Source organism: Fusarium falciforme, chromosome 6, assembly GCF_026873545.1.
Source record: "Fusarium falciforme chromosome 6, complete sequence".
NCBI lineage: Eukaryota > Fungi > Ascomycota > Sordariomycetes > Hypocreales > Nectriaceae > Fusarium > Fusarium falciforme.
The window spans coordinates 3,206,372-3,218,723 of NC_070549.1; the positions used below are offsets into that span (position 1 = coordinate 3,206,372).

The following is a 12,352-nucleotide window of genomic DNA, read 5'->3' on the forward strand; positions in this document are numbered from 1 at the left end:
TTCGTTACCGTCCTCTGGTTGACGCTGTCCTTTAACCACGTTCTTCGGCATCTCGCAACCAAACATGGCATCGCTCAAACGCAAACGCTTGAATAGCGCATCCGATAGGCGTGCAGCTAACACGACCGGGCCCGTACATGCCGAAGGGAGTAGCAGAGTTCAGGTTGGGAACTCGTTCACAGAGGTTCACAACCACGAAGGACGACAAGCCAACGACGAATGTCTTCGAGATCTACGAACGACCGACCCACGCATAGACAAGACGCGAATCGAGAATGACAAAGGAGGGTTAGTGCAGGGCTCGTGCAACTGGGTTCTGGAGGACTCCAACTTCCAGCAATGGAGACAGGGAACAAATGATCGTCTTCTTTGGGTCAAGGGTGACCCGGGAAAGGGCAAAACCATGCTCCTTTGTGGTCTCATCGACGAATTGAAAAAATCTCAACCTTCTCTATCCTACTTCTTCTGCCAAGCTACCGACTCCAGGATCAACAACGCAACATCGGTCCTGCGAGGCCTCATCTACCTCCTTGTGGTCCAGGACGCATCTCTAACTCGACATGTGCGCAACAAGTGGGACCATGGAGGCAAGTCGACTTTCGACCCTCCAAATGGATGGCATGCCCTGTGCAACATTTTCGAGGATATACTGCATGACCATTCCAAGCCAACTTGTCTTGTCATCGACGCACTTGACGAGTGCGAGGGCGGCTCTCTGTCTTCACTTCTCAACTTGATTGTCTCCACGGCCTCCAAATTCCATCACATCAAGTGGCTTGTCTCCAGCCGCAACCTACCCGATATCGAACGTGGATTGGGAGGCGCCAATGTTGGTGGGAAGCTTGACATAAGCCTCGAAGCAAACGCTGGTCTCGTATCCAAAGCGGTTGCTAACTACATCGATTACAAAATAGACAACCTTGCGAAGCTCAGTTCCGAACTAGACTTGCGCAAGAATGTCAAAGAAACAATGCAACAAAAAGCCAATGGCACATTTCTTTGGGCAGCTCTCGCCCTTGACCAGTTGAACGCAGAAGAGGATGAGGAGCTGGAGGACAACTCTGAGATGTTGGACATTCTCAACCAAGTACCCGAAGGATTGACCAACCTCTACGATAGGATGTGGAGGCAGGTCAGCGCTCAGGGTTCAAAGAACTCCAGGTCATGCAAAGTTATCCTTGCAACTATGTTTCTTGCATACCGACCACTCCAGCTCCAGGAACTGCCCATGCTTGCAGGTTTCAGGGGCAACCTTGCCAACCATGACACACTCGTAAAACTTGTCAGGCGATGTGGGTCTTTCTTGACTATCCAGCAAGACGCAGAGACAGTCCACTTTGTTCATCAGTCGGCCAAGGACTTTCTCACTGACAACAAGAATGCTTTTGATGGAATTTTTCCATCTGGCATGGGGGGCGGCCACCATCAACTGTTTTCTCGATCAGTCGAGGCCATGGCTACTGGCCTACGGCAAAACATCTATGGCTTGCGCAATCCAGGAGTTTTGACCAGCGAAATCGAGGTCCCAGTGCCAGACCCTCTTGCTGCGATGCGATACGCGTGTGTTCGCTGGCTTGACCATTTCTACGAATGGGTTTCTTCGAAACGAGATCGAGACCAAAATGATGCAAATGATGTCTTTGCTTTCCTGCAAGACAAATATCTCTACTGGCTTGAGGCCCTTGGTCTTTGTGGAAACGTCATCGAAGGAATTGCCTCTCTCAGAAAGCTTGAAGCTCTTGCGGTAAGTACATAGGATAAGCCATAACTAGATAAGCTTAATCTAACTTTTCTCAGGCACACAATCAGTGGGACCATCTGGCGACCCTGGCTCGTGATGCTCGGCGATTTGTCCTTGCCAACAGACAAGGAATAGAGACAGCCCCATTGCAGGTTTACGTTTCAGCACTCATCTTCTGTCCAACTTCCAGCTGGGTGCGGAAGAGGTTTGAGATGATGATACCAGGGTGGATCAAGAAGAAACCGAAAATGCAACCTGAATGGGATGCATGCTTGCTGACTCTTGAGGGACACGACTCAGAAGTCTGCCACTTAGCATTTTCTCCAGACAGCAGGATCATTGCGTCCAGTGATTGGGTAGGAACCATTAAAATCTGGGATCTGGAAACTGGAGCATGCTTGAACACCATTTCGGATCATCCCATGTGGATTTTCAAACTGGCCTTTTTATTTGGAGAATCCAGCACAATTCTCGCATCTGCAGGAAGGAGGCAGGTAGGAGATGGTCATTGTTATTCAATCAAGATTTGGGATCCATTGAACGGAAATACGCCACGAAGAGCATTTTCGATGCCCAACAACATGGCATACGACATCGCCTTTATGAAAGATGGCAGAAGGGCGGTGTGGGCCGATGAGGCGGGCGCATTGATCAAGTTGGATCTTGACACAGGACAATTCCTAGACACGATCAACAAGCTTCCTGCCGGTCCCATAGCAGTTTCACCGGACGGCCAGACCATCATCACATCCGATGGGGATTGTTGCCAAGTTTGGGATTGGTGCAACCCGGAAACAGCTCGTCTCACATTCGATGATTTGTTTCCAAATGAGTACTATTGGGTGGTGATCTCCCCTGACAGCACAAAGCTAGTAGTATATGGACAAAGCCCGAGGTATAAGCCTCTGCGCATCGAAGTTTGGGACTTGACCACAGGGGCCTGCACCACCTCTCTCAGAAATCCCAATATTGCCGACGGCGGCCTTGCATTTTCGCCAGATGGAACGGTGGTAGCTTTTGGAGATGCGCAAGGCACGGTCAGCCTATGGCATACAACAACAGACACAGTGGAGGTGTTCAGCGGCCATTGCGATGATATTTCGGCGCAGGCCATCTCTCCAGACGGGAGGCTACTCGCATCAGGGTCCGGGGACCACACAATCAAGATCTGGGACCCGACTATCAGAACTTCACCGAACTTTGACCCAGGCTATGATGTTGGGCCCCAAGACTGGCTTCTATCACCCAATGGGTTGTGGGTTGCTTCCATGACATACGACGTCATTAGAATGTGGAGCTCAGTGACGAGTAAATATGTTTTCGATCTACCTGAGCCCCCGCTAAACTCGACCGACGAGCTGGTAGACACTGTGGAATTCTCACCATGCGACAGGTGGCTGGCTTTTAAGGGTCGTGGTTTTATCACAATCTGGGACACGACAACGTGGGAAATTCAATACGAACTCCCGCCTCGGTTTCTTATCCAGGGCTACTGCCTCTCACTGAAAACCAACATCCTGGCAGAGGTACCCGACAAGAGTGACACCGTCGAGATCTGGGACTTACACACGCGCAAACTGAAATCAACATTTCCGAGCTTTCTGTGTGGGCATGATCATCTCAAACAGATGTCATTTTCCCCAAATGGGCTGTGGTTGGCATTAGCCTCAAAGAAAACGCTTGAGATATGGGATTGGGCTGCGAAGGAGTGCATACAGGTGGTCAATGAATATCCAGGTGAAATTTCATGGCATCCGACGCATGGTGGTTTGCTTCACACTTCTCATGGTAGCTATTGCGTTCAAGGGTCCACAGGAAACCGCTCGGTCGACAAGGTTCAAATGCAGAATGAGGACAAAGACCCAGTTCAAATGACCAAATACAACGAATGGGTCACAGTCCGTGGCAAACGTGTCCTTTGGGTCCCTCCTCAGTACCGGCCTCGCTTCAGGTACTATGAGCAGTATGGTACGGTTGTGGAAATGGCGGTGGATTATAACAAGTCAGGGATTGCTATGCTGGACAACTGCAACCGGGTGATTTATATTGAGTTTGACGTCCCCGAGATAGCTTTCAAGTTTTAGATATCAGAGACATGGGGCAGGGCTTCTTTTTGGGCGTTTGCATTTTGCAGCTCTGTGTCTTTCGAGAGAGTTGATAATCGCAATCATGGGTTTACAGAACCTTGAGCTTCCAAGATGGATGGGCCATGAATGAGCAGGTTGAAACCCGCGAGACCACTGCCTTTTTATCTTTCTAAACGGTTGCCGTGTTCAGTTAATTCTACATGTTCGAGCCAACTATCCTGCCAAATTCATCTGTATCCATGTATCTACGGCTTCAATCCTCAGATATACTAACCAAGCTATTCCTGTTGACCCCATAGGCATTCGTCTCGTTGATATCAGCGATTGACTGCACATGGAAGTCCTTAGTTTAGCACAAATTTTACACTCTTCTTCCAATCGTCCCTCGGCATCTTTAAAGAATTGATGTGCTCTTGCTCATTCTCGTATCCAATGCCCACCGTGCACAAGATATCCATTTTTTCTTCTATTCCCAGTTCTTTTCTAATAACATCAGGATAACCGGCCGGAGCAACAGACACCTGTGTGCCCAGCCCTCTCTCGGTCAACAACAGGAGTAGTGTCTGAAGGTAGATTCCCACGGAGAGAACATCAGACTTGTTCAGCTCCTTGTCGATGCAGACTACGGCAACAATCGGGGCGTTGTAAAACTTAAAGTTGCTGATCAAAGTCTTCATCATCGACTCGGTATCCTCGCGGGCAATGTTGTATCCGTTAGGCCCATAGATATGATGACCCAGTTCGGACCGGTAGTTCTGGTACGATTCTGGGATCGTGGGGATCTGTAACTCAGTCTTATTCTCAAAGGCTGAGACGAGAGAGGCCGATAGGCGTTCTAGAGGAGGGCCAGATACAAGCGTCAGGCGCCACGGTTGGATGTTTGTCGACGAGGGTGCGTGCTGGGCTATGCTGAAGCATTCCTCGATGATGGATAGTGGTACTTTTCGACCTGTGCAAAAGGCTCGGGTGCTATGACGAGCCAGAATGGTCTTTGCAACAGCGTCGTGGGCAGATTGCTCTGCGGCGCGATGGATGGTCTGGTCCTGGGCCATGATGATGTCGGGACGTGAAAAAACAACGACATTTGATTATAAGTTGACGCAAGAAACTCCACAGCTGATTTATATAGAGGCAATGATTTCACCTCCATCCGGATGTTTCGAGCCCAGATGCTGAATCATAATGTTGATTACACGGGGATAGAGGACTATTCGGCCGAACAAAGATCATCCGCTGATGGTTGCATTTTCGTTGGGATGCCTACGTAATTCCACAGACACTTAAACATCTCGCGTAAGGACATTTAAGCAGCATTACTCATTTTTTGTCAGCCAATGTTGAAGATGACAAATTGGAAATGCCCCTGATCACGACAACACCAGAAGCGATCCTTCATGTGGGGCTGTTGGGCCGCCTCTATTGGGCAAGATCATTGATGTTCGACTTGGCGTAAGACCCTGAGAAGGAAGAAGTCAACTTGAGATTTGGTTATTAATTAGGAGCAGAACCGTTGACGGAATGACGGTGCCACGCAGAGACATAGTATGCAGGTTTCATATCTGATGAGCGGTTCTATAAACAGCCAAGTCACTTTTTATTTTACTCCTAATTACTTGATCTATAGCATCTATATGCGCCCGCCAACTTTTCTCATTTGTACTCAGAGCATCACTCTTTCGCCTTTTATCGTGTTATCCCCTGAGCAGCTTTGCTTTTCTGCATCAATCTCTCGCCATACTTCATAAAGAAGAACGGTATAGCCCCCATGACCAGTGAGAGAAACCCAAGGAGGCTCTGTGCCCAGTGAACGCCAAGTCGATCATACATGGGACCAGCCGCGAGCGGAATGACGATGGCACCAAGAGATCTCATGCATCCTGCTCCGGCGTGGGCCGATGCCGATGCCTCGCGAAACACGTCGGTGATGTAGTTCAGGATGCTCATAAATATCAGGAGGAATCCAGCGCCAGAGAAGAATCCCCCAATCGCTGGGACGTATGGTGAGATTGAGGGTTTGGATGTCCAACCAAAGCAAAAGAGCGCGATGACAAGTCTGGGACATGTTAGACTTTGTTTCTATGAGGCTGTGCGTTTGACGTACAGAGGAGCGGCAAAACAGGCGATTGGTAGCCGACGGTTTATTTCTCGTTGAGCCCAAGACTTGCCAGCTGCTTTGGACCGATCGTACCACGGTGTGTAGACCATGAATCCCAGGAAAGCTATCACCGAACCAAGGGCGACTTTAAGAGAGTATCAATCAGATATCAGCGGGTTTTATGCGAGCACGGCTTTGGACTTACTGGGTAGATAGGTGAGGCCAGCAATCTCGGTGCGAAGATGATACATGCCTGTTGGAATGAAGTATCAGCCAGCAGCTCCAATGTCAGTGATCAGAAAGATGCTGTACCTTCAAATACTAGAGGATACGCCTGGAAAGAGATGTAAAATAGTGAATTCGCCAATGTCAAATAAAGGGATGAGAGTGAAAGGATCGGCTCTGTAGCCATCATGACTACAGGGCGCAAGAATATCTCTCGAGCGTCAAACGGGTGCAATTCTGTCATTTGGGCCTCCTCAACGCCCTCCACTCCGTGCTTTCGGCGCTTGTGAATTTCCCTGTTGCGGAGAACCGGCGCAAATGTCTCGGGCAGGGTCAACACCAGTGGGAGTGTCGGGACGGCAATTAGGGCTGCGGCCCAGAACGCCCATCTCCAGGATGCTTGAGAGGCAAAACCGGAGACGAAGGGTCCTAGAAGGGGACCTATTCCGCTGATGGCTAGGTAAAGGGACATGGCGGTGCCACGTTCTGAAGGGTCGTCGAGCACATCGGCGTAAAGGCCACCTATTACGGCCATGGGGGCGGCGGCATTCAGACCACAGAGAAGGCGGAAGATTAAGAGGGCCGTGTAGTTAGGAGCTCCAGAGCATGCGAGCATGAAAACAAGGTAGCCAAAGAATGTAGATATCATCACTGGCCGGCGCCCGATGTATTCGCTCAAGGGTCCAAAGAAGAGGGGTCCAACAACGAAGCCGGCCAGATTGAGTGAGTTGAGTAGAGTCAGCTGTACTTGGTCATAAACTCCAAAGTGGCTCGAGATAGCATTGAGGGCACCTGAAGGCATCGAGGTTCCAAAACTGCCGTTGAAGGCACAGGCCAGGCCTGCTACTACAACATGTATTTTTCGCTTCTAGAATAGTTGTCATTAGCACCGCACCTTCGGCACGGACCGTGCGCTATCCATTACTTGCCGTTGAAAACTTGGCCGCATGAACCTTGGAGTCAGAGGGATCGACGACATCTATGGTGACCCCTGGTCCTTTAGACGCAGGTTCATGTCCGGGGGCACCACTAGTAAGTGATATATCGTCCATGGTTTCGTGGGTTGATACTTTAAGAACTCTGTATGTGCCTTGGACCCCCTTACGGCCAGTATGTTGGGCGGTCAAGCCATTTCTACCTCTTATACCGACAACTCAACTTCGTCTAAGTAACTCGGGAGAGTATCCCGATGAGGGCGCCACATCGGCCACTACCGAAAGCCAAGTCCCGTTACCGATACCCACAACTCAACTTCCGTGCGATAGCTAAAGTCGACGGCTCATTGGTCCAACTTTCCGTCTCTCAAAGCTCAACCTCCGTCGAACCTCATACCGCCGTTCATATGACCGCTGCACTCTCCATCGTCTTGATGCCTTGTCGTCTCGATACTTCCGTCCTCGACAGCAACTCCCGTTCAATCCAACAGAACAGCGCCCACGTCTGTCGGACATGAAGCGCAAATCCGTTGGGACGGAATTTGAAACCGAGAATTCAATGTCCCCCGCCAATGGACGAAGAAGAGTAAGTAAGTGCAGCATCAATCGTCTTCTTATATCGCCGAGACCGGATCCCTGCCCCTCGATTGTCCTTGCGGCTAAGCTAACTGCATCAGATGGGCGGGCTTGCACACATTGCCACCGACTCAAGATACGCTGCGATATCCTTGAAAAAGGACCTCCCTGCACGGGGTGCAGCTCTCGAAACCGGCCAGGCTGCCACATTTATCCAAAGAAACAGCGTAGAGGAGCTGCTGCTGCTGCTGCCCGGCTCCTTTCACCAGTGCCAATTCGTCCACGCGAGCCAACACCCGTCGAGCTCGCGACAGATTCGAGCTCACCCTTGGAGGTCGACACGGTTCAGAGGTTGGTTGCCAATGAGGATGGCGAATATGATGCCAGCAATTTGGCCGACTTTCTCGGCCGTCACGACATGAAGGAAGCCGATTATGGCCGCTTGACCCGGGTTTGCTTCATCGGCACCGGCATGTCCAACTGTCACTACCTCGTCCGTCAGAATTTCCCCCGGGCCGGCGACGAGAGCAGCGTCCATTTGGGTTACAGTCAGATGCGAGTCAAGGGGACCTCTTACTATCGGTTTGTGCCCCCCGAGATCCTTGAACGCCCGGACAAGGAACTGGCCGACAGACTGCTTCGAGCATACTTTGACTCTGTAAACTGTGGATGGCCTATCGTTGACGAGGAAGAGTTTATGGTGCAGTACGAGGGCAAGGACCCTGAGAACCCCTTATCTTCGGCCCTGATGAATTCCATTTTCCTCGTCGGGGCACATGTCTTGTCGTCTCACGATGAGAGCATGCACTCACTAAAGCCCGTGTTTTTCCGCAGGGCCAAGACTCTGATTGACTACCAGTTCGAGACAGATCGGCTTGTTTATGTCCAGGCAGCTCTCTTGATGACGTGGCATTCTGATGGGTTCGAGGAGGTTGCTATTAGTGCGTGGCACTGGATTGGAATTGGTGCTCGGACAGCCATGGCCTTTGGCATGCATCGCGATGCGACTCGGTCCAGGATGCTGCCGGCTCATAAGAGAGTCTATACGCGGCTATGGTGGGTTCTGTTCCAGTTTGACACCATCTCGGCTCTGTCGTCGGGTCGACCGCAGGCAATGTAAGGTACCGCTGCACGAGGACCATAAACTTCACTTGCTAATGTTGAACAGAAACCTAGACGACTCTGATGTTCCTGATCTCGAGTATTCCCACTTCGAGGGGATTCCCAACGCGCAGAGGGACTTTGTTATATACCAAACCAAGCTTTGCGTCATAATATCACGGGCGATGAGGGAGGGCTGGGCCCTTAGATCCTCCCCCGAAGACCGCGTTCGAGCGACGAGAAAGGCCGACGAGTCTCTCGCAGAGTTCATCCTCCAACTTCCTTCAAAGGTTCAGCTGCGGTACTCCACGCTTGATACGTGGCAGTCGATCCTTCACCTCACCTACAACAACTTTGTCATCCTGGTCCATCGACCTCTGCCAAAGCAAAGCATGGCTGAAGACGTACGGCCGGACCAGTGCAACGATCCTGCGCTGTGCGGAGACTCCGCAAAGACTATCGCCGCCATATTTGAGACCCTGCCTCAGGATGTGTTATCGACGTTGTGGCTGTACAGTACCAACGTCCTCATTACGGCAACTATCCACATCATCCACGAGGCGGGGTCGAGTAAGCCTATCGTCGCGGCCAGATCACTACACATCCTCGAGATCCTAATGGCGGCTCTGAGGGGACTATCGAAACATTGGCATTATGCGCGCGCGTGGCTACATTTTGTTGAACAGCGGGCGTTGAAGTTGAAGCAGCAACGAGCTGCAAAGGCGGTTCAGGCGGGCGGGCCTGATGAGGACCAAGGGCGGGAAAACGGGCAGGCCGCGGCGCCTCTTGGGGGAACAGAAGAGATGTCGGCCTCGCGAGAAAATGAAGATCGATGCGATGTAGAAGAGTCATTTCTCGATGCTATCACAAACGGGGCCGCCGGAGCAATCGGCGCGACTCCAGACGGAGGCTTCTGCTCTGACGGAGCTGATGTTAGTCTTCCCGATGACTTATTCCTCTTTGATGCTTTAACGCTGGATCTCTTCCCTGACGGTTGGCAAGGAGACGCTTCGTCAGAGAAACAATGCTAGAGTCGTCACGCAAGGAAATGAAGTGTGTACAAACGCGTTCGGTCACTTACATGGACGGGCCATCTCATCTAAGTTGAGAAAAATTTTACTATGAACCTTTAGGAAAAGTACTCATAAATTTAACAAACATTTACATATTCATGAGGTAACTTTACCTCATTCTAAGGGTTTATCATCATGAACTTATGACGTTTTAGGTCTGAATCGGTACGGGCTTTGGCCAAGGCGCAGTGAGGACGGCTCCCACTCTCGGCCTCCCACTCCCGCGACATCACGGCAGTTACAAATGATGGGCTAACTAATCTGGCTTGGGGATAAGCTCCTTCAGGTATGGAATCTCTCCAATTGAACTAAGCCCTATTCGTACTCTTACATGGTCCCCTCCAAGGGAACGATCCGAACCACGTCTCATCGTCGTCATACACACATGCAGCTCTGATAGCTTCGACCAGTCAGCTTCGTCTTATTGTCATCCCCCACATTATCACAACATGGATCAATCCGGGTTTCCCTCTTGTTCAGTCAGTGTGAGTGAGGGGGAACGGTACATCTACCGTGTCCCGTTTGATTGCGCCATGTTGCACTTCTCCTCACTTCTTCAAATGCTCTCTCGCGGCGTCCCTTGAGCTTCAACTGTTCTTTCGTCCCGCATACGTCTTGATGCGTCCGTACCCCAGAATACTTCAAGTTTTTCGTATACAAACTCGACGACCTATTACTTTATCGCGGGCTTTCTCCACTTGCAGACCAATGGCTCAGGAATACAAGATCAAGGACCTCTCGTCCCTCGACCTCTCGCCTGGCGCGAAGAAGGAGGTCGAGGTGGAGGGTATTGAGAATGGCAAGGTCCTGCTTGTAAATGTCAAAGGAAAGATCCAAGCTGTTGGGGCCAGGTGCACTCATTATGGCGCTCCTCTCGTTAAGGGCGTGCTGACGAGTGAGGGTCGATTGACTTGTCCATGGCACGGAGGTACGTCGCCATGTCTCATTGATCGCTCTATACTGACTGATCCATCACAGCCTGTTTCAATGTCAAAACCGGCGACGTCGAAGATGCTCCTGCCCTCGATCATCTGCCCGTATTCCAAGTCGCTGAGCGAAACGGCGCCGTGTACCTCACAGGCGAAGAGGCGGCCGTCAAAGGCTCGCGAAGAAAGCCCAACATCAAGTGCGCAGCTGCCAGTGGTGCTCAAAAGGAAAAGGTCGTCGTCATTGGAGGAGGTTCAGGCACCTTGGGCTTGGTCGAAGGTCTTCGTGAGAAGGGCTACAAGGGCCCATTGACCGTCATCTCCAACGAGGGCTACTACCCCATTGATCGCACCAAGCTGAGCAAGACTCTCATGACGGACCTTAGCAAGCTGACTTGGCGAGACAAGTCTTGGTATGAGAGCGGATCTGTCGAGTTTATTGAGAGCGAGGTCACTGATGTCGATTTCAACGATCGCTACGTCACGACGAATGATGGCAAGAAAGTTGAGTACACCAAGCTTGTCCTTGCAACAGGCGGAACGCCCAGACGATTGCCTCTTCAAGGATTCAAGGTCCTTGACAACATCTTTACCCTGCGTAGTGTTCACGATACTAGAAAGATTGTGAACGCGATCGGCGAGAAGGGCAAGAAGATTGTGGTCATTGGCTCCTCCTTCATCGGAATTGAACTGGCTGTGGCTACGAGCAACGACAACCAAGTCACCGTCGTCGGCATGGAAAAGGTCCCCCTCGAGCGAGTCCTCGGCGAAAAGGTCGGTGCAGGCCTCCAGAAAGCGCTCGAGGGCAAGGGAGTCAAGTTCTACATGGGCGCAAGTGTTGACAAGGCCGAGCCGGACACATCCAATCCTTCCAATGTCGGTGCTGTCTATCTCAAGGACGGCACCAAACTGGACGCCGACCTCGTGGTTCTTGGTATCGGTGTCTCTCCTGCGACCGGGTTCCTGCAAAACAACAAGGCCGTTCAGCTGGAAAAGGATGGCTCTCTCAAGACGGACGACAACTACGCCGTTGTGGGCTTGAAGGATGTCTATGCGATTGGAGATATCGCTACCTTCCCTTATCACGGACCTGGCGGTGATGGAACACACATTCGAATTGAGCATTGGAACGTGGCGCAACAGTCCGGTCGCATCGTCGCAAACCACATCGTCAACCCATCCAGCGCGCCTGAGCACTTTATCCCCATCTTCTGGTCGGCTCTGGGAGCTCAGCTGCGATACTGCGGCAACACCATACCCGGCTTCGATGACATTGTTCTTGAAGGTGACCCGACCGAGAACAAGTTCATTGCCTACTACTGCAAGGGAGAGACGGTGGTGGCTATGGCGAGCATGGGAAGAGATCCGGCCATGTCCCAGAGCGCGGAGCTGATGAGAGTCAACAAGATGCTTACAAAGACTCAGCTTCAAGAGGGAATGAGTGTGCTGTGAGTCCTGCAGAGGCCCTGGATGACGAGGGGACTACCGGGAACACTTGTCAGAACGGCATTTACTGTGACGGAGTGCATACTGAATAGGAAAGTGCAATAATGACGAGCCTCAAGTTAGTTAATTACATTAATCCAATCCCAA

At 51.2% G+C, this 12,352-nt stretch overlaps 5 protein-coding genes across 5 annotated transcripts; 3 read left to right on the forward strand and 2 right to left on the reverse strand.

The window, feature by feature from the left end:
• Nucleotides 1-64: 64 nt before the first annotated feature.
• On the forward strand, nt 65-3,825 carry NCS54_00856800 (NACHT domain-containing protein; the record flags this gene model as incomplete). The annotated part of the gene is made up of 2 exons (XM_053153950.1): nt 65-1,744; nt 1,798-3,825. 2 exons carry the CDS (start codon nt 65-67, stop codon nt 3,823-3,825), a joined length of 3,708 nt encoding a protein of 1,235 aa, XP_053009925.1.
• A 347-nt stretch (nt 3,826-4,172) lies between these two features.
• NCS54_00856900 (Nitroreductase domain-containing protein) lies at nt 4,173-4,880 on the reverse strand (the record flags this gene model as incomplete). The annotated part of the gene is made up of 1 exon (XM_053153951.1): nt 4,173-4,880. The coding sequence occupies one exon, from the start codon at nt 4,878-4,880 to the stop codon at nt 4,173-4,175; it is 708 nt and encodes a 235-aa protein (XP_053009926.1).
• A 631-nt stretch (nt 4,881-5,511) lies between these two features.
• Nucleotides 5,512-7,200, reverse strand: NCS54_00857000 (MFS domain-containing protein; the record flags this gene model as incomplete). The annotated part of the gene is made up of 5 exons (XM_053153952.1): nt 5,512-5,881; nt 5,930-6,068; nt 6,129-6,176; nt 6,236-7,016; nt 7,078-7,200. 5 exons carry the CDS (start codon nt 7,198-7,200, stop codon nt 5,512-5,514), a joined length of 1,461 nt encoding a protein of 486 aa, XP_053009927.1.
• A 442-nt stretch (nt 7,201-7,642) lies between these two features.
• On the forward strand, nt 7,643-9,791 carry NCS54_00857100 (Zn(2)-C6 fungal-type domain-containing protein; the record flags this gene model as incomplete). Its single annotated transcript, XM_053153953.1, has 3 exons — nt 7,643-7,673; nt 7,761-8,775; nt 8,828-9,791. The coding sequence occupies 3 exons, from the start codon at nt 7,643-7,645 to the stop codon at nt 9,789-9,791; spliced, it is 2,010 nt and encodes a 669-aa protein (XP_053009928.1).
• Nucleotides 9,792-10,361: 570 nt separating this feature from the next.
• Nucleotides 10,362-12,211, forward strand: NCS54_00857200 (Rieske domain-containing protein; the record flags this gene model as incomplete). Its single annotated transcript, XM_053153954.1, has 2 exons — nt 10,362-10,761; nt 10,812-12,211. Exons 1-2 carry the CDS (start codon nt 10,452-10,454, stop codon nt 12,209-12,211), a joined length of 1,710 nt encoding a protein of 569 aa, XP_053009929.1. The 5' UTR covers nt 10,362-10,451.
• Nucleotides 12,212-12,352: the final 141 nt, after the last annotated feature.